The sequence below is a fragment of the Falco punctatus genome, assembly GCF_963210335.1.
Source record: "Falco punctatus genome assembly, chromosome: 7".
Classification (NCBI taxonomy): Eukaryota; Metazoa; Chordata; class Aves; order Falconiformes; family Falconidae; genus Falco; species Falco punctatus.
Genome location: NC_137587.1, coordinates 12,753,669 through 12,775,558, shown reverse-complemented (window position 1 = coordinate 12,775,558; position 21,890 = coordinate 12,753,669). Strand labels below are relative to the sequence as shown.

The 21,890-nt window shown below is 42.8% G+C and overlaps 1 protein-coding gene across 3 annotated transcripts in view; it reads left to right on the top strand.

Annotated features, from left to right (window-relative positions):
- Positions 1 to 1,152: 1,152 nt before the first annotated feature.
- Positions 1,153 to 21,890, top strand: part of NPAS3 (neuronal PAS domain protein 3) — a 622,181-nt gene continuing 601,443 nt past the window's right edge. The window contains exons 1-2 of one of the 3 annotated variants that reach the window (XM_080397022.1): positions 1,153 to 1,288; positions 1,725 to 2,000. In XM_080397022.1, coding sequence (XP_080253148.1) covers positions 1,843 to 2,000 — 158 coding nt within the window. In that variant the 5' untranslated portion in view covers positions 1,153 to 1,288; positions 1,725 to 1,842. Of the gene's footprint in view, positions 1,289 to 1,648; positions 2,001 to 4,073; positions 5,982 to 21,890 lie in introns of those variants that run through there. The other 2 variants (XM_080397024.1, XM_080397023.1) reach the window with 2 other exon arrangements.

Genomic DNA, 21,890 nt, shown 5'->3' with positions numbered 1-21,890 from the left:
CGCAGCCCCTCCGCCGGGAGGGCACAGCCCCTCCGCCGGGCGGGCGCAGCCCCTCCGCCGGGCGCGCACAGCCCCTCCGCCGGGCGGGCACAGCCCCTCCGCGGGGCGCACACAGCCCGCGGTCCCCGGCAGACGCCGCGCTCAGCTCCAGGACCCGCAGCTTGGAGCTACAGGTCCGCGGTGTCAGAGTCACACCGCGGCAGCGGGGAGGTGTGGTGGGACCCGACGACGGGACGGGACGGGACGTGTGTGGGTGTGTGTGTCCCTTTTGCCCCCCGTTCCCTGCTGCCCCTGACTCGCCGGGCGGCTCGGCTCCCCCCTGCCCTGCGGGACAGCCTCCTCACCCCTGGCCTCCCGCTGCAGCTGCAGGGCGGAGGGGACGCGGAGCGCAGCCCCGGCAGCACCCGCCGAGCCCCGCAGCGCGGAGTGGGGGCTCCCGTGGCCGCGCTGCCGCCCGCACGAGGCGGGGGAGCCGCCGGGGTGGGGTGGGGGTGGGGGTGCGTCCCGCCGCCGACCCGCGCTCCCGCCCAACTTTCCGCGCTCCCCTGCCGGCGGCCGCCCCCGCGCAGCGCAGCGCCGCGGCCGGGCGGGCTCGGCTGGCGGCAGGGGCAGCGGCGCGGCCCCGGTGGGCTGGCGGAGCCCCGCAGCGCCGCGGCCCGGGATAAGGACTTGGCGGCGGGGTGAGCGGCGGCGGGGTGAGCGGCGGGCGGGCAGGGCTGCGCAGCCCGGGGCGGCACAAAGGAGCCGCGGCCGCGCGTCCCGCGGGGGCGGCGGGGCCGAGCCGAGCCGCCCTCCTGGCCGCTGCTGGTGCGGTGCCTGCCGCACCCGGGGGGAGAGCTTTGCGAGGTTTGCTTGGGTTTTGTTGTGGGTTTTTTTTTGTGGGGTTTGGGTTTTTTTGGTTTGGTTTGGTTTTTTGGGGTTTTTTTTTTCGCAGCTCTGGGCGGTATAATTGATATGTTGAAGCAGCGGTAGGGATCAGTGCGTGCACACACACTGCACACCTTACAAGTTTGACTAGCAGTAACATTGCTGCACACTAGGAGGGGAGGAGAGTCAGCTCCCTATAATAGGGAACAAACTCTGCCATTGCACAAAAGCGGCGCATTTCCTCGCTTGTGAAAACCGTCCCTTCACAGAGAGAAAGAAGGGGGGGGGAGCAAAAGCAAGTTACCAAGAGCAAGAACTTGCGCTGCAACAATCCTCCACTCTTCCTCTTCTCCTCAGGACTCTGGGAGCAGGGATATTCCTCCCCCTCCCCCCCGCACAGTTGGCGCTAGCCCAGACTGTGGTCAGCCGCCTTTATTATTACTTCATTGAGACAGAGAAATCCTCTAAGACTTGCATTTTGGGTGGAGGGTGAGGGGTGGAGGGACGAGAAGGAGGAGGGAAAAAAGGCAACATTTGCTGCTCATCATTTTCACTGCACCGCTAAAGTAATTGCGCCCCCCTCTCTCCTCCCTGTCCCTCCTCAGCCTGGATTTTTCTCTTATATCTACAGCTCCAGTGGTATTAGACATACCTTTTTTTTTTTTTTTTTTTTTTTTTTTTTTTGTAGCTCTGATATTCCACCCTCCAACCCCCCAACCCCCACCCCCTCAAATCTTCACGCGTTGCATGTTTGCAATTCGGTAAAATCCCCCCCCCCCCCTTTACCCCCAGCCCCCCCAAACTCCTCTCAATCTCAGCCCAGCAGCTCACATCAAAGCGCCCTTCCTCACTCACAGTGGCCGCCACTCACTAATGGGATTGCAGTGTGCCTGGCTCTGCTGCTGCAGCCGCCGGAGGGAGAGTCGCTGCTGCTGCACCTCTTCGCCGAGACTCGCCGGGTGCTGAGCCGCGGGGATGATCAGGATCTTCCCGGATTTCAGCGTGCAGGTGACGGCGGCGGCGGCCGGCGGGGCGGCCGGGGGGGTGCCGGCGGCGCCGGGCATGGGGCGAGCCGGCGCCGCGGCCAACGGCAACCCGCAAAACGTCCAGGGCATCACCTCCTACCAACAACGGTGAGCACCGAGTGGGAGAGGGGTGTGCGGCTCTTCCCGAGGCTCCCTCACTTGCTTTTTCTTTGTGCTTTTGTGTTTCTTTGTTTTCCTTTTTTTTTTTTTTAATCTCTCCTTGCTGTTTGTTGGGAGGGCGCTTGGTTGGAGGGGAGGGTTTTTACCTTTTTTTTTCAATACAGCATCTTTTAAAATGCACTGAGAAGTAAACACAATCTCCTAGTTTTGTCTTGGATGAGCTGGAAAGCAACAATAGAGAAAAAAAAAAAAAAAAAAAAGTGAGACCCCGGCAGCTTAGCTTGGCTACTGCAAAGTTTGGGATCCCGTCCGCTCATCCTTTTTAAAGAGGAATTTCTCAATGTCAATGCCTTGTGCAAATCCCAGTGTGTGGCAGCCAGGGGGATAATTGATCATGGTATGCTGATTGATAATTTGCTTTCAACCAAGAAAGAGAATAATTTTCACTTGGGGTTGCACACTTGCAATTCCACATTGTAGTTTAACAGTATTATCATGTCACCTGTTACTACAGGGAAATATAGCACGAAACCCTAAGTATACTCAGCACTGTTATTTTTTCATCTTAAATGCATTCTAATGCAAATGCAGGAAATTCACAGAGAGCGCCTTTAGGAAGTAAAGCTTAGAAAGTTGGCAGTAAGTCATAATGAAGTTTAAAGACCTTCCCCATTCCCCCTAACAATTCATCTATATGTGCTGATACTAACATGAAGCTTAATTAATTACCTGACATTTCTTCATGTTTCTACAAGGCAAAACTTGAAGTTTGAATCTGTTAGTTTTCTCTATCATAAACTTGTAACCGAAGCCGAACCCTCGAAAAAACAACAACAAAAAAACAAAAAAAAAAAAAAAAAGAAGAAAAAAAGATTACAACAGATAAATGTAGGCTGAAATCAGAACAGAACCTTTACACTTCTCTAAATGCAAGAAAAATGGCACTGTCCCAAGTATCTTTCTTTCCACTATTGCATTAAATTAAATACCGAGAAAAATGCGGTGTAATCTCAATATCCGAACTAAATATCTCTATGAGGTAAAAGAAAAAAAAATATCATAGGAAGTTTCAGCATAATATTTCAAACTTAATTGGTTTAGGAGCCAGATATAGGTAATCGACCATTGCCTGTTTTGCTGTTAAGCAACTTTGAGTTGCTTCCTATAGGTTTGGAAAACACATGATGTATTTTCCATTTGGTGCCCATGATAGAAAGCATTTGGTGGTAACTTTTGTAGGTTTTATTAAATAAGAAATTAGTAGGAAGCTGATACTCCTACAATAACCCCTGATGATGCCTAAACACTTTCTTAGCTGAGAAACATTTGAAACTAAGTATGAGTCTTGTTTTGCTCAAGCAAACACACCAACCTTTCATATATATATATATATGTGTGTGTGTATATATATATATATAAAAAACTTGAATGTGAGAGATATAAAGAATGGATTAAAGTTTATTTCTTTTCATGGTTTCTGTATGATTTTTGTCACTTATAAAATATTTAAATTACAATGGAAACTGACGGACACTTTAACGAGGAAGTACAGGCAGCAATCACAATAGTTTAGTCTGTGAAGTGGGGAAGTCAAGGGTCAGAAATGTCAGATTGGCTTTTAGACAAATGAAAGGGACCTCTGGAGACTTTAAGTTAAACAGAAATATATAGACAAGGCAGCATGCAATTTTTTAGTACCTCGCGTTTAATAGTTTGATTATGTCAGTCTGTAATCAGAAAGAAGTTACAAAAGCAATACTTCTCTGACAAACTACTAACACCTCTAATTCAAATAGTGTTTAGGAGGCATCCAAGTACTTTGACTAACAGGGATCCAGACCAGCCTGGATGTCTCGCATACTAGCCTAACAGGGGGAAACATTTTTGCACTTCTTCCAAATTTTGACTATGTATTATCGACAAAACAGCGTGTTTTACGTCGAAAGATTTTTCTTCGTGCTTTCTGTAAACGCTTAAATTGTAGCAGACACCGACACCTTCCTATGCTGTTGCAAAAGCCGAGGTGACACCTGTTAACTTTTTTTTTTTTTTTTTTTGGAGGCGAGGAGACAGATTTGCCGGCAGGGAACGGCATGTGGTACTTTCTAGACACCCCCCTCCCCCGTCCAGTTCTTCAACTCCACCTGCACCCCCGGCCGCCTCCCGCAGCCCCGGCCGCGCTGCCAGCCCCGTGGTACCGCCGCCGTGGGACCCGAGGCCGGGCGGCCGCCATCCCACCGGCGGCTGCGCACGTGCGCAACAGCCGCACGTGCGCAGCGCGGGGCGGGCGGCAGCTGCCCCCCGCCCCCCCGCCAACCGGGGCTGCGCGGGTGGCCCGGGCCGCTCCGCGCAAAGTTACGCCGGCCCGCGTGCCTCCTGCGGTCAGAAACCCTCCGGGCCCTGGTGCGCGGACGGCGCCCCTCAGCCAAACTTCCAGGTGCTTCGCTAACTTCTTCCCCACCGGCTCTCCCCTGCGGCTCCCACGCGCGCTCACCCCCCCACCCCCGGAAAAAAAAAACACCCACCCCAAACTTTTGGAGAGGCTGCCGAAACGTTTCTTGTGAATAAACCCCCTCGACCTGTGGGGTTTGCTCCTTTCCCCAAGAAAGCCGGGTGGTTTTTCTCGGGGAGCAGGATCAGGCCCAGGACGCTGTACTTCCCAGGCGGCAGCAGCAGCAGCAGAGCAGCCGCAAAGTTCCCTTGGAGATGGAAGGCTTTTAGCTTTTAGCGAAGGAGGGATTCCTCCTTTAAAAGCTCTCAGCGCTCGGGTTTTCCCGATGTCCTGGAAGGAACAATTAAGGTAGCGGTTTCTTTCCCCCGCTCCTTTCTTTCGTGATTAGTTTCATAATCTCCAATAAAACAGCGTGAAGTGCTACACCCTCTCCCAACAAAGCGGGTCATCACTCTCAGTTAGCGTCCCCAGCACTGCGCCCCTGATGCCGCTAGCACCCAGCGCGTACTCTCAGGACGTGCGCGCACGTTCCCGGAGGGGGCCGGGGGGTGCGGGGGTCGCCGCCGTCCCCGCGGGGCGGCCGTCGGGTACCCCCGCGTCCGGCCCCGTGGGCCGCAGGGCGCTCGCACCCCCCGGCCGGTCGCCCCCCGCCCTGGCCCAGCCTCCGCCGTGGGAGCCCACGGGGGACACGCCGCCTGCGGCCGCCGAGTTGCGGAGAGTCCCTGCCTCCTTCAGCCCCTTCCCGCTGGAGCCCAGACTCCAGAGGAGGAAAGTGTGCGAAACTGCAACTGAGTGGCGTTGTTGCGCCGGCAGCGGAGGCTGCGTCCCCTGCACGCAGAGTGGGAGCGGAGCTGGGGAAGCAGCTGGAAAATGCCCAGAAATACTTTCACAGCGGTCAAGCCCGGAGATCCCTGACTCCCCTCCTTCCCTCCCCCGCCCCCGCCCCCGCCTCGCTGGCCCCATGGCCTGGCACCCCGCGTAGTCTGGCCCGCGGGCGCGGCGGTGTGAGTGTGTGCGAGTGTGCGAGAGAGAGCGTGTGTGTGTGTGCGTGTGTGTGTGTGCGTGTGTGTGCCGCACCTGCCGGGCGATGCCAGCGGCCGGGCTGCCCGCCGGGGCTGCGCCGCGGCTCGCTCTCCCCGCCGCCGCCGCCGGCCGCCGCCGCTGCTTGCGCTGGGCATGTCTCTGGGGCCGGCGGGGCCCCGGCTCCCTCCGCTCCTCGGCTTATGGACGGCGGCAGCGGCAGCAGCAGCGCTAGCAAGCAAGCGAGCGAGCAACCTGCACCAGGACTGCGCGGAGGAGTGGGAGCCCGCGATGCTTTGGCCTCAGTACTTTTCCTTAGCCTGTCTGGCTAACCAGGGCCATTGCTGCTGCCGCCGCTGCTGCTGCTAGACACACAACACACACCAACATCAGGAGGGGGAAAAGTAAGGGAGAGAGGAGGAAAAAAAAAAAAAAAATCCCAGGAAGATGGCGCCCACCAAGCCAAGCTTTCAGCAGGATCCTTCCAGGCGAGAACGGTAACACTTTCTCTTTATTGAACCTGCAGCAGCAGCAGCAGCCGCAGCAGCGCCGGGCCGTGCCGTGCCGCCGCCGCCGGGGGCCGGGGCTGGCTGCCATGCCGGGGTGGGGGGACCTGCCGCCGGCACCCGCTGCTCGCACAGCCGGGCACCGGGAGTTTCTCCTAGTGCGTACCGCCAGCCGCACACACACACACGCACACACACACACACGCACACACACAGGGCGAGCCGCGCAGCAGCAGCAGCCCCGCTCCGGCAGCCGCACCGCCGCGGCTCGGCGGAGCCGGTGCTCGGCGGGGCGCGTTGGCGAGCGGGCGTGTGTGTGTGTGTGTGTGAGAGAGAGAGCGAGCGCGCGCGTGTGTGTGTGTGCGGGGGCGGGAGGCCCCCCCCCAGGCGGTCCCCGCCGTTCGGCGGCCCCGGGGGCGGCGGGGCGCCGCGCCAGGCCCGACTTGCCGGGCGGAGGGGCCGGCTCCGCCGGTGCGGTTCAAGTGCGGCTAGGCCGGAGAGGGGGGGGGCCGCGCCGCCGGCCGCGCCTGCGGGTCTGCCCGGCCCGGCCCGGCCCTTCCGCCCCGCCGCCGCCGGGCGGGCCGCGGGTGCCGGCGCCCCTCGGGGTGGGCAGAGCGGAGCCGGTGCGCGGGCGGGCGGTGCGGCGGTGCGCGGGGCCCGGGGAGGGAGGCGGGGGCCGGGGGGCGGGGGGGGTGGGGTGGTCGCGCTACCCCCCGTTTGCTTCCCGGCCCGCCGCCTACCCCACGCACTTTTGTTGGGGGAGAGTGCTGGCTATTAATCTGCTCTGCTGGTGACACGAATTGCCCGTAGCGGATTTGTTCTAGTAAAGTGAATCTTTCTAGAAGTGACTGGTAGGAAACAAGAGTACAAGTACATGTGATGTTACTTTGTGATTCTTACAAAAGTATTCAAAGCCCCATCGCTACCCTGCGATGTGTATGCCCAGAAGGAGAGCAGCCAGAGGGTTTGGGGTGGGCTCCCCCCCATTCCCCCCCCCCCCGCCTGCACCGTTAGAAGTGAACTTCTGGGTGGGGGGTGAGGAAGGTGCCTGGTTAGCTGTGGAAATGGAAGTTAACATTTGGACAGCTTTTAAAAGTAGCTGGAGTGTGTGTTACTCGGTTTATATTCCACAGCAGAAGTCTGAAAAATATTTAAACAAAAATAAAGTCCAGGGAATCGTGCTTATTTTAATCTTAACTTCAAACTTATATTTTTTTGTGTGATCAGCACTTCTGGTACAACTTCCAAAAGCTTCAGATCTTATCTAAATAGCTATGCCATTTTTCCTAAGGAAGCAGACTTCCCGGTATCAGAAAACCATACATTTCATATTCGCCACTGATGTGTCAGCGTGGCTGTGTTAGATGCATTAGTATTAACTGTTGCACTTTGACAAGGCTATATTGATATGTAGCACAATTTGGAGATACATGTAATGGGAAAACAGTGCATCCTCAGAAGTCAATGACTTAACTCGGAGATTTTCATCTTCAACTATAAATATTTTTTAAAAATCTCCATTTCAGTGGCTGCAAAGGCATTTCTACTGTGTTAATAACACTTACAGCAGCAGGCTTTTCTCCTGCAGAGTTCTTTGTTGAAAAAACAATTTCTATCAATACGTCCTGTCCCCCGTCCCCGTGTCCCGTCCCCCCCCCCCCCCAACACACAATTCTCCTGTCTTCTTTCTGAGAATGGTACTATATTAGTGTTAAGTGTATTTGCCAGGATAGCTTCAGTAATCTCTCCAGCAGAAGCATATTTGTGTGCCATTTTGGGAATTTCTCTGAGATAGGAATCTTGAAGATAGAATTAATTTCTAGGGGAAACTTCATAGCCTGTGCATGAGTGCTTTCTTTATCACCTGTCTCCATTTGGCATTCGGAGAAGGTAAATCAAAGTGCGCGATTTGTTATTCTGCTCCACTTGAGAGCTGAACTAAATAACACTTGGTCTGAAATTCTGATTGAAGTTGTAGGAGGATATACTGTATTTAATTTAATGCCCTTTAATAGCATCTTCTTGTTCAGCTCTGATGCTGTCATTTTAAAGGTTGGATCGGAGTAGTTTTTCCCTGTAGGGAGTGGGAGGAGTAATCATTTCAGGGGAAAAAAAAGTGGTCTAAATTCCTGGAACACTAATAGCCACAAACTTGGCCTAGTGTCCAGGCAGTTGTTTTTTGCCCTTAGGGTTCACTGTGTTATCACTCTTTACAATGCTCTGAACAGTTTAGTTATAAATATTACATGTAGAAATTGATGATATTTTTTTGTAGCAGATATAATGGCAACCTGTTTGTTCCTTAATAAAAACAACAACAACAAAGTTTTTGGAGAAGGTGGATCAATGCTTCAATAAACCAGCACTCACGTACGTTGTATTAAAAGTTATGCAATGTACTCCTGAAGTCTTGCATGTGACTGTTTATTTGAGCTGGTTTTGAACACATCCTTTCAGCTGTGTGCGCCAAGCTATTTGAAATATGGGCGCATATGAGTTACTGAAGGGTTTTTGCAGTCTCTTCTTAATTACTACTTCAGCAGACTAGTGCTCAAGATTAAGAATCCTGTAACTGAACTTTGTGTACATTTGTTGTTTAGTCTTTGCTTCCACAACATTTAGGTAGATTGTGTTACATTTTTTCAAGTAAGGGGTCAGTGCTTACAAAACAAATGTAAAAAGTAACAGTCTCTGATGCAACCAAGCACTTGAATTGCCTTGAAACTTTTTTTCACCTGTGGAGGTTTTTTAAACAATGTTTGAAAAGTTACTTACATTTGTTTGATTTCCTTTTAAACTACCAGTGTTAGCAAATTTTACAGTTACAGTAGCAGTTTAGAGTTTTTCAATTGTGTGGCTATATAACCAAGAAAATTAAATAGACAGAAGTGTCATGCATACGATATGCCAACATTGATTTGTAAAGCATATCATAATATCAGAGTGCTATTGGTTTAAAGTGAAAGAGAAAAAAACCCCTTTATTTTGGCATTTCTTTCTAGAGCATGAGCTTAAACATAGCAGTGATAAATGATGATATGCATTGTCTAACACTTGCTTTTATATAAATAGCTTCAGAAGATTGCTTAAATGATAATCGAAAATATGAAATAGGGTGGCCTTCATATCACAAGGCCAAGGGTCTACAAATGGAAAAACTGAAATAATGAAATATTTCCAAGGCAACAGACTGTCAACAAGAACAGTAATGCATGGGCATATCATAGAGCTACCAGAGAGGATATTAGATCTTATAGCTCTAGAGCCAGGAGTTATAATGACCTTTATTAAATAGAGCCCTCCCACATTACAACAATCTTTCCGTTTTCTGATTTATGGATTAGCAGTCATACTACTCTTCATAATTTGAAACATTCTCCCACCATATTTGATTTGCTGCATTTTTCTCCGCTAGATTCATACATTATTTAGAGCTTACATGAGAGTATTGATCAACAAAAGTTATATTACATATTTTCAGTAACTAACGGGATTCTGAATAACAAGATTTTGTCTGCAGCACTGTTTCTACATTCTTTAGAGCACAGCTGTTTTTTTCTTACAAGTTATATCCAGTTAGCTTGTTTTCTACCAAGTTAGTGGCATGATATTCTAATGCCATATTATAGATGAGTTATAAATAATTAGAGAGTTTTGTTAACAGATTAATACAGCACCCAGAACCATAGGTATTTTTAAGGGAATGTCAGGATATATTGTCAACATCCGTCTCCTTTTATTAGTGTCTCACTTGAATTTTTGAGTGTAATATACTGGCAGTTTCAAATCACATTTGTCTGAAACTTGGCACACAAGTTGCCAGCCCAGATGGGAATTTTACTGCGAGTGTGATGTAAAACAGTTGTTGAAAATTGACGTTCTAGGCATTAGTTTCATCAGCGTGCTTCCTAAAAGGTACAATGTTTAAATAAATGTTTGTTTCATAAAACGATCTTTACAATAATGCCCCCTTTATTGGAAAATGTATTCTAAAATAAGAATTTTCAGTAACTGATACTGACCATGAAAAGTAACTGTTACCATTTTATTAACATTTTGGGATTGATTCTGCTCCCATTGATGTCAGTAAGATGAAGCTGTTTCACAAACATGGCAGAATTTCATTTGCTATCAATTAAGTAATTTTTTTTTTAGAATTTAATGTTATGAGACCATTTCCTGAAATCTCATCTCATGTGAATAAACCTTACATTCAGTCAGCCCATCAGAGTCATGTCATGTTATTGTCACTAGTAGCTCTTGCAGGTATAAGAGCACCTCCTGAGATGAGCCATCAGCATTAGTTACATTGTTTCAAAATGAATCAAACAAAGTTGTTCTACAGCAATTCAGCCCGGAAATTTGTCTTTGTTTTCAAAACATAAGATGTTTTAAAGTCAAATAGGCAAGACTTGCCATTTTCACCCCAGTTGTTTATTTCTTTGGTTGGTTAGTTTGTTTGTTTATGCTTAATGTTTGGCTTGTTTTTTATTTATTTTTTTTTTTTTTTTTAAAGAAGCTGCCCAAGATTCATGGCCATGAGAGGGAATGTTTTGAAAATTCATTTTGTAATAATTGCATTTCTTTCAGAAGAGGCAATTTCTTGCTATGTAATATTTATAAAGCTACTGCATGTTATCTTTAACATACAAAGTCCCATTAGTGTGAATGAGGTTGCGTGACTTTTTGTTTAATAGGACTTTGCATAATAAGGATAATTTGTAATAACACTGCATTTTGCTGCATAAGATGTGCCACAGTAAGAGCATAATGGTTGCTGCCATGTCTTATATGACTAGAGCATTGTTCTGTGACTAGCTCAAGCAGTAGTTTTGCAATATACAAAGTCCTAGTCAAATGAATAGGACCGTTGTGCCATCGATCTGAACAGGACTTCCAGTAGTAAAAATATTTGCTAATTTTGTATGCTACACTGGTATATTACACAGGGCAAAGAAGGTACGGTAAGGGTACGATACTATTTGTGTTTGTAGCTTGGCTGAACTGGACCCTGTCTTTGGGAGAATATTGAGTTCAAGTTGCAGTTTAATCTTTAAAAAAGTCCCAAATGAAATTATGCATATAATTAAAGTATACTACAGAGAATCACAAGCAAGGATAAAAGTATTTTTACCATATAATTCAATAGATATGAATTTGTTCTCAGTATTGCAATGACAAGCTTGAACGTACTTAGTGGGAGGAGGAATGAACTTTGCATCTGTATGTTATTATAAAATGGGAAAGTCTTGAGATTCTCGAGTAAAAATGGAGCAGTTCTCAAGGAGATTCTGATCTCAGCCTGCTGCAGCCAGATACTGAGCCCTTACCTGGCACTCTGATTGTGGGTGAGAGTCAGGCACATTAAAGAACAAGTGATACGTAAGCAAGAATTTGAAATGATTACCGGAAGCAGAGTTTTGAAGATTTGTTACAGGCTGTTTTCCCAGCCTTTCCTATATGTTGCATTTTGGACTTTCACTCTTCAGTCGTATCTTGTCATTTGTTCTAGGGAACTTCTCACTGATGTCATACAATGTCTGCAGAAGACTTTAATATTAATATACTGGGTATTTCTGTAGATATGTTTCTTCATATAGCTTGGTGTGCTTTGAAAGGTCTGTAAACACCATTCTACATGTTTTACTGATGAGATAGTTACGCACAAAAGATTTTTGAGAGCTAGCAGAAGTGGCAGAAGGTGTCAATGTTAGCACTAGGAATGAAATTCCAGGCCCCATTTTGACTGTGTATTCAAAGATTACACTGCCTTCGTTAGAGGGATTTACATTTCTTTTACAGGCAAAACCTCCACTGAAATAAAGTGCTTTCAGAGAATGGCTTGATTGCGATTTAAAATTAGCTGTTAGCTTGATATATAATAGAAGTTCAACACTTACGTTAAATAATTTAAGTGGAAAAGTACTGTTCCATTACCTGCAGGCATGTTAGGTTTACATATGTACATAGTGAATTTATGGGATATGGTCTGAATAATATGTATGTATGTAATCTACAATAATGTCCCTGGGGCTCGGATTTTCTTAAGAGCCTATTGGATTTAGGCATCCAAAATGTACTGCATTTCAGTGAAATATAGGCACCTAAATCCTATAAGCCCCTTTTAAAATACTTGCCTGGGAATTTTGTCTCTAACAGGAATTTAGAACAAGCTTCATTACACATTACTTGTTTAAACTGAATTTTATTGGGTAATGAATAGCCTTTGAACAGTCATTTTGGATTAAATCCTAAAGGGTTATAGTTTTGCTCAAATTTAGGCACAGAACCGATACATTTATATTTTGACAGGGTGTGTGTGTGTGCGTGAGTGTGCTTTTTTTTTCCTCTTGCTTGTGCATGGTGTTTGAAAGTCATGTGCAAATTTACATTTATGATCAGTTTATGCACAGCCTGGGCTTATATGGTGGCTCAGAATTATCCTGCCAAAACTGTAATTCATTTAGCAAAAGTATAACATACCAAATTTTAGAAGAATACTTGTTAGAAAGCTGTTTTTTCTTAGCGATGATGGGAGGCAGAATATGTTACTTTGTGGGGAAAAAAACGTAGGTGGACAGTCTTCACAGGTCAAGGTTGAGGTCAATAGAAAGAACTGAGTGACTGAGTCTGTACAGTGCTTGCTGGCAGTGGGATTAAAAAAGGAAAAAAGTCTTAAAAAAGAAAATAGCTGCCAGTGGTACTTATCCTTCAACCTTCACAGCTGCAAAAAAAGTAGCTGATGTTATTTGTCTGACTATAGTTAGATGTAGGATTGGCATGTTTGCTTCACCTTTGCATAAATTACTAACAGTATGGACAGGAGGTTCTTAAAAAAACCCTGCATTGTAAAAAGACAAACCTGTTTTCTCTTGGTAAGCAACAAATAGAAGATGAACATAAACACAGAAACAAATGCTTTGGGTGAATTTATTTATTCATTCTTCCTGAGTTGCTGTTCATTTTTACAATAAATCTTGTATTTCTTGTGGAAAATCAAAACTACAGTAATTTTTTTCAGCAGCTGAATGAGCTAGATAAATGGTACTCAAGTAGCAGTGTTTGAAGGATCCAAGTAGTTTACTAAAGTATCTTAATTAATTGGATGTTCACTTTAATAGTGAGGTTTCCTGTTTGTAGGCAGTGCTCTGTAACAAGAACGTATATTTGATACATAAATGATATATATTATTTCAGAAGGCCCATTTTTATTCAAGATGTGTTTTTACTAAACTGCTGTTTTGGATTAACAAAAAAGAAGAAATAAATGGAGGTGACAGAAAATACAGACTTCAGATGAGAAGCGTGATAGAAAATATACAGCAGATTCCAGATCTTTCAAACATATATGATGTTTCTTTTATCAGGCACTCTACTTACACTTAAATTTTGAAACTAAGAGGCGCTGTCTTTCATTTTATTCCTTTGTTAACAAGAAGAAAAACGTTTCTCTACAGAAGTGCAGTTTGGCAACTGTTATTCCGTGCTGTTTGAGGGCAGTTTTAAAAATTTTGTGTTTGTATCATTTCTCCAGACCAGAATAGGAGACCACAGGATGCAGCAAACACTGCAAATCCCATCTTCTTCCCTCGCAAATTCTCTGACATACTGAATGTACATCTTTAGGAATATCCAGTATTTAGACTGTGGATTTAGGAATCCTTTCAGAGTGCTGATTTTTTTTTTTTTTTTTTTTTATTTTTATCGTTCTTAATGGTTTTGTGACACTGGCAAAAAAGTATTTAAGTCCGATTCATGACTGATTTTTTCTTGTGGCAATTATCATATATTACAATATTTGTTCAGTTCAAATAGGAACAAACCCCAGAATTATTAAGGAAAAAAGTGTGGTTTAACTGACAGAAGGGCAGAATATTCCACCTGAAAAGCAAAATTAGAATTATATATTTATTCTGCTTGTTACTAATTGTGAGGGAAACTTTAAAGATTTTCCACTGACTTGCACACATGTATACTACAAAGTATAGGCATATGTTGTATGTTAGATAGACACAGTATATGTATTTGCTTGAATGGAATAATGCTAGTTGATTGTCTCCCACAAGCTATAAATGTCTTACTTTAGATAAAGTTAAATGTAAATACATGCATTGGAATGGCAATTTTTTTTCCTCTAATGCTGTGAGGGAAAAGTAGGCTCATCCTTTTTTTTTTTTTTTTTTTTTTTTTTTTTCCACATTTTTATTGTTCTGTGTAAATGTAATTTGTTAATCCTGTGAAATTTGTCATAGATAAATTTGCTTGGATTATCTTGTCACCACCGTATCTGCATTCTTTTGTTCATTGCTTATTCATAATTTAACAGTCTGGCAGTGAGCCTTTTTGGGATGCTCACAAAAGATATATGACCTCTACCAGCTGCTACTATAACCTGCAGAATGCACAGCAAGACATTAGAAACGTGAGGATTCCTCTACTGATTAAAGTGCTCTTCATTTAAACAGTCTGTTCATAAGAATCTCAGGAATCTTTGTGGGTAGCAGTTTTGATTTTTCTTTTCTCACAAAATTAGTTCTAACATATTTTTTTTTTTTCCTGAGTGGGAAAACTAACATTGAATCTTAAGATGGTGGTGCTTTGCTTTCAGATGGACTAATGGAAATTAAATCCCTCATGATATATGCATATGTATATGTAAGTGTGTGTGTGCATGTACACATTTGCATATACCTTTACCTATCTCCACCTATGCACACGTGTATATATATATATATATATATATATATATATGTATTTCCTGCAATTTTACAGTGGGAAAAATTAGTTCCCATGTGTGTTATTTTAAAACTAACTCTTCTATTAGTATATTTTTTAGCACATACTGTTATCCCATACTAATTTACAGAAGAGTTTTCTGATTTAACCCTGCTTTAGCCCCAGCATCTTACAGATTGTATTGTGTAAATACTTGATATTATACAGTACACGAAAGACATTAAATAGAATGTTACTTGAAGTGTAACATTTTAGATTTTCATTATTTTCCTGACTCAGTTTAGCATATAAATATTTTCCCATTTTTACTTTTTTTTTCTGCTTCTTATCTGCAGATCAGCTTGTGAGTAATGGCTAGTTTTTACCTTCCCTTTGTGCTGGCACATGATTATAGTTCAAAATAATTCATTGCTAATCCATGCAGTATTGGTTCATCTCCATCACTCTGTTTTGTGATTAGAGCCTCAGGCCTGTAAGAACACCCTTCTGCACAGTTTTCTATCCTGATTTTCTTTGACTGCAACCCATATTTTAAATAGTTCTGTCATTACTGTTCACCTACCAATCCTTTTGCATTTTTCAAAAATGGATCGATTACAAGAAATTAATATTTTGGTGGGGTTATTTTTCAGTGGTTTATGAAAAATATTTGTTTTCCACTGCAGTAAGTCTCCAGCAGTGGTTTATATAGGTCTTGGTTCATCTCAGCCGATGATGGAAATCTGACTTGAGTTTCTCATTTTTCCTTAGCAGTCTGAATTTCCCGTGTACTTATTTACATTAGGTGCCTCAAGAAGTACAGGATCTTAAAAAGAAACACCGTGTCTTTCTGAGATGGACTATAGTGGAATAGTAATTACAGTCTTGTCATTTTTAACACAACATTTCAAACAGAGCTGGTGTAAAATAAAGCTGATGGAGGAACTTTTAAAATATATAGGGCCTGATCCTACTATGATCACTCTGGTTGAAGTTACTGTTTATTGGGTCAGATACGAACTGATATGATGTTAGAGCTGGATTTATATGATATAATGATACCGTACCTTGATCAGATTTAAATTTAATATTTCCAGATTATGAAGCAAATCCATCATTTTATTTCACATCAAACAATGCTAGTTTTATGAGAAGGTCATCTAAAAGATTTTTCAAGACTTTGTTTCAGCATTGAGTAGTCCTGTGTTCCTTTTAATAATTACTTTCATCTCATTGTAGCTGTGTGTTTGAAAGTGTAGGTCAATAAGGATGATCGCATTCAGAATTTCATGATCTGTGTAGTGGAACAAATTGAAAGCAAAGCCTGTATCAATCACTGTGAAGGGAGGGTTAATTGTTACTGCTTCTCAAGCCTCTGGACAGATAAACCAGTAATGAAATACTTATTGCTCTGATATGTGAATGGTTAAGGATGAAACAATGGAAACAGAAGCAGTCTTCAAAGATAACAAAAAAAACCCCACCCAAACCAAACCCCAAAAACAAACCCAAAAAACAAAGAAAAAAGAATAATCTGGACTAAAGTAAAATACTCTATATGCTGCATATTAACATTTCAAAAGTATTTTTTTTCATCTAATGTAGCTTTCTAGTGATGATGTAAGACAGCAGAATGTATTAGGTTTCTAAAGCAAACATAAAATATGAATTTAAAAGCTATTATTATGCAAACAATTTAAAATGGTTTACATGAAGTCTGGACCTTAGGTAAAAGTAACATTTCTAGCATTGTGTTTTCTTTTTGTTTCTTTGTTTCTCATTTGTGGTACCATTAAGTGGGGGTTTTTGGTTTTTTTTTTTTTTCTTTCTTTAAAAGCACAGCTGTATTTACTAAATCGAGTATGTTTTGTTTTCTCGTGAAGTCATTTTAAAGCGTTTTGTCTACAGCCAACCAGGACGCTAACAGAGTGTTTAAAGATAGAAGCAGGAAAATAAAAATGAGTGCAAAAACAAATTATGATATTACAGTAAACATTTAACCATTTCTAGAATGTGAACTTAACATTTTAAACATCTGTTAGTTACTTATATGTTGAAATATATGCAAAAATATTTAGCCAAATTGAAGTCTTAGGCCCATGACAATCATCTCAACACAGTGGGTAGTTCTGAAAATTAATGAGAATGATAATACTGTAAAGACTGTTCCAGAGTTTGCCCAAATTCATTATCTAAGACTCTTGTTAAGAACATCTCAAAGAATTTTAACCAGGAAAATATATTAATGGTTCAAAAGCATTTTTCAAAATGGTGATTTATAAAAGTATAATGGAATTATATATGCAAGTGCTATACTTAGAAACACAAAACACAGGAGCAGCACATTATGAAGGAACATTTTCCGATAGCTAGGGTACTTGCTTTTGATTTTGTCCATAGGTGTCAAGGTTTCATTATTGATTTATATTTTGGGATGGAGGAAATGAAAAAGTGAATGCAACTTACAAAAAAAAAAATTGACTCCTTGTTAGTTACTTAATGAGGCCTATAGCTGCTTAAAAGCTAAGTAAAGTAATTAATAATTTTAGAACTGGCGTAAAAGTCTTTTAGACAATCGAAAAGCACTTTTAGGAGGAAGGGTGATGAGATACATCTTTAGATTTCTCTTCAGAATGTTAAGAATTTCCTGTTGCCTGTTTCCTGATGGGATTGACGCAGCTGTGTATCATATGGAATGAAAGAGGAACCGAGTGCCTGACTTTGTTTTATGCACGTCCTTTATTTAAGAAAATGTATGTGTTGATTTTGCCTTTTTTTTTAGCAGATCGCTGATGTGAATGCTATACACAAAATTATCCAAGTGGCAGCTAATTATAATTAATTTATTTTCCAAGGTACAGAATTTTTTAATAACTAAAGTGTATTAGTTAAGAATGCTTCCCTTCCCCCCCCCCTTTTTTTTTTTTTTTTACTGTTTGCAATGAAAAAGAAAGCAAAATGCTTGGAAGATTACTATGTCATTTCCATTTGTACTTTCAGAAGTCATTGATATATGTGTGATACAGTAATTTTGATCTAGGCTATCCAACTTCATGGGCAAATTATTTGAAAAGAGTTCAGGGTGGGAAACTGTATTAATTATATTTCCCAGTAATTTCCTTCCATGGTGAGAGAAATCTTAGCTGAAGGTAGTTAACCTGGTTAACTGATCTGGGAATGGGTGAGGAAAAGGAGGTGCACACCTGTAGCATTGGGGCCACCCTTCCACTTGTAGCTCAGTTGCTGGTAGTCAGGAACTGTATCTCATAAAGTTGTGTATGACTCCGTTCCAGTCGGAATTCATACTACCTCAATCAGTATTGACTTCTGCTCAGAAGGCTGCATAATGCAAACCCAGTTACTACACAAAAAGCCCTGGGCGTTGCAATCACATAAGTAAACCAACTTCTTAGCATCATACTATAGCCCTGTGCTACTAAAACAGAAGCAAGCACAAATGCAGAGTGCATTGGAGTGATGGGCAGTTGTACTAAGGCCGTAGTAGAAGGCAGAGCAGAGGTGTATGTGACTAAGTGGGGTGATCCCACCGGGTTGCTTCTGAGACTGTCTCTCCATGCAAGATACAGACTTCTAAATCATTAAGTGAACTGCACTTTAAATCTTAAACTTTGATCCTCTCAACCTGCCAGTCAGCTGTGAAAACAGTTGACCATGTCCTTGTTCTTTTTGCCCTGTGACTTCTTGGCAAGTGCCCTCTTTCTGCTGTCTTTGGATACTTTCATCCCTTTTTCAGTGCATCCTTTGGAGGATCTTTCTCATTCACTATCCAGCTTTGTGTGGGAGTTATGCAACGTGTTGTCTCTCAACCGCCCCCTTTTTTTTCACTTATTCTGCTCTTCATCTTTGCATAATCTTATCTGGAAACACAATTTAAGTATCATCTCTTTGCAGATGATTCATAGGTTTATGGTTTTTCTACCTCAATGAAAATTTAGTCTTGCTTCTTTGTCATCTCCTCCTTTATTGCCTAGCTTAGAATCCCTTAGTCAAAACAGATCTCCTAGAGTTCTTTCCAAGCCCTCCATCTATTTTTCAGGATAACACTGCCATATTGCATGTTAGGAAAGGACTGTAATTTGGCAGTCTCACAGATACAGCCCTTCCCTTCATAGTTTAGCAAGTAAAAAGGCAAATGGAGTATTTGGTATTAGTGGTAAAGAAATAGAAAAACAAACAGAAAACATGAACGTTGAAAGAATTATGCCGATCTATAAATCCACAGTGTGTGCAGTCTATGTATTTTGTGTACTTTTGTCATAATTTCAAAAAGATACTGTAGTTTGAGATAAGGGCATGAAGGGTGATGAGATATACAGAAAGAGTTTCGTCAGAGGAAAAGTAAAATACTTCATCTTGGAAAAGAGATGACTGAGGGGAATTGGCTATAACATCATGCAAGGCCTCCAGAAGGCAATCAAGGAACAATTATTCATTAAGTCTAATATTAAAAGAACAAGGAAACATCCTGTGTAATTCTCAGGAAACAGTTTTAAAACATTTAACAGAAGTTGTTTTTTTGTTTTTGTTGTTTTCGGGGCTTTTTGGTGTGCTCCTCCTCCCCGCCCCCCCCCCCCCCCCCCCCCCCCCAACATGCAATTGAATAGTGGAATTCCTTGCCAAAGGGTGTTTTAGAGATCAAAATATGAACAGGTTCAAAAATGGATCAGGCATTACTCTGTTATGTCTCTGGGGAGCTATTAAATGTGACGGTGATGATGCAACTCCAGGAAGTTTTTACACAGCTGACTGCTGGATGCTGACATGGGATATCATGAAAATGAACACTTTTTCTGTGCTATATGTTTTTTTACTGACCTATTATAACTGTTTTGTTTTGTTCTTAAGTTCTTTGCGTTCTGACTACATCTAAGTCTTGAAGGTTTTTTCTGCCTAACAACCCTGCTCTATGTGTTTTCCTTCCTGCCTACTCCTCAGGCTCATCTTTACTACCATTGAGGATTATTCTTTCTCCAGTCATATCTGTCTGGAATCCTCTTAGAGAGATCATTTGCAGAGTGACAGCCTGTCACTCTGACCATGTCTTTTTATATCCCCACTGGCCTCCCTTCTCTGGTGCATGAAATATTAGTAACTTGCCCTAAGTTTCAAGCCCTTCTTCACCCAACTGTATCTTACCATTTCTCTTTGTCAAGGCTTTCCTTCAAGTTGTTAACACCAGCCCTGTTGCCCATGCACTGTATTTGCAAACATACATTTGATACCTAAATGCATGGACTAGTACTCTTTCATAACTTCACCTTTTGAGTTCATCTCTCTGTTCCCCAAGATGTTCCTTACCTGAAATGCCTACAACAGTAAGACACCACCAAGCTACTTCTAACAAGATATCACTTCTTGTGATGCTAGCTGCTTTTGCCTTATTGCTTCTAGTTTCTCTTATCTGATACTTGCACTCTAAGACTTCGGGATAGGATTTTTTTGCCCTTTGTCACTTGGTTAGCTAGTGGATGTGTTAGTACTATAGTTACTGCTGCTAATTTGAATATTTTTGTCAATGAAATCTTTATTCTTCTGTGTGCTTGTTTGATCTGGCATGCTGAGTGCCTGTAAGAGAAAATTATGTTTTTAGAGTATGTTGCGGTGTGAAAAGCTTTTATGAAATTCAGAGGAGATGAGACAACTTAATGGCTGAGAAATCCACTGAATGTTACTAAATACATATATAACTGAGGAGGTGTCTGCGGTGAAAAAGATTGGAGACTATGGGTACATATCATGATATGGTGTCATTGTTGTTACATTGTTCCTTGCAATTCTGGGGGTTGTTGGAGATAAGGATACAGGAAACACTGGTCTGACCCAGTACACCTGTGCTCACATTGTTGTGTAGCAATTTTCTTTGGTGGTTCTCTCTCTTAGAAAACTGTTGGAGAAAATGGTTAATTAGTTTTGGGTACTATTATTTTCAGCACTTTTCATGAATGGGTATGAGATGTGTCACAGCTTAATTACATTGCTGCATAATGTATTTTTGTCTCATGTTGATATGGCTAAGAAAGACCTTACTGGGACTGTATGGACAAGGTGTCATGCCGTATGAATGCCTTGGAAAAAAGAAAAAAAGAATCCCTGCTTTGAAGAGTTCATAATTTTAATTGCTGTTTATTTTTCATTTGTTGGAAAGGGTTTTCTGTAACATAGTAGTTAATTTTACACTCATATTTGAAGTTTGATTTTTTTTACCATCAAGAAAAGTGCATATTAAACAGGATGAATTGAGCAAAATTAAATACTTGGATATTATTTTGCTTGGTGAAACCCCAATGGCATAAAATTAATTGCGGTGATGATTTGAACATTGCAATGAACACGTGTGAACTTCAGTGTGTATTATACTTTTTAACTGGGATATAATCTATTTTATACATGATAACAGTAAACAAAACAAACTAATAGTGACATGGACATGAGTTTAAAGGGCATGTAGTAGAAATATATATTGGTAACTTCTTTCAAAGGTACGTAATACCAGTCCACATATAATTCCTGTCTTTATGCCAGTTTTGGAGAAAGAACTGATTCATAATAACTGTTTTCATAAACATGTAAGTTTGCATACTAGCAGAATGGGTTATCATGTGTGTAAATTTAATTATATATACAATTGTTTGAAGTCACATTTTGCTGTTGTATCAACGTGGACTCCAGCACTATTAGAACGGCCTCAGATTTATTGTGGTAGCAGCAGGTATACAGTTTGCTCTTCATAAGGAAGAAGCCTAGAGGAGCGCTTTGGAAGGAGAGTGAAAGGAAGCTTGATTTGTTCCACAGTATAATATGAAGAGGAGGAAATAGTCCTATTTATTGTCAGGTTTGAATGTGTATCACAGTCTTGAGCAGGGCCTGGGTTTATGGTACGATGTGAGAGGCTTAGGTTATAACTTCACTGAAATCACACCATAGCTGAGGTTGGCAGGGATAGCTGGAGATCATCTAGTCCAACCCCCCCCTGCTGAAGCAGGTCAGCTAGAGCAGGTTGTCCAGGACCGCGTCCAGTTAGATTTTGAATATCTCCATGGATAGAGATGCCACAATATCCCTGAGTAGCTTGTAGGGTTTGGCAACCTCATGACAGAAAACGTTTTCAGGGTCTGACTCAATCTTCCTTCTGACACTTCACTAGATAGCTGTAGACAGAGATGA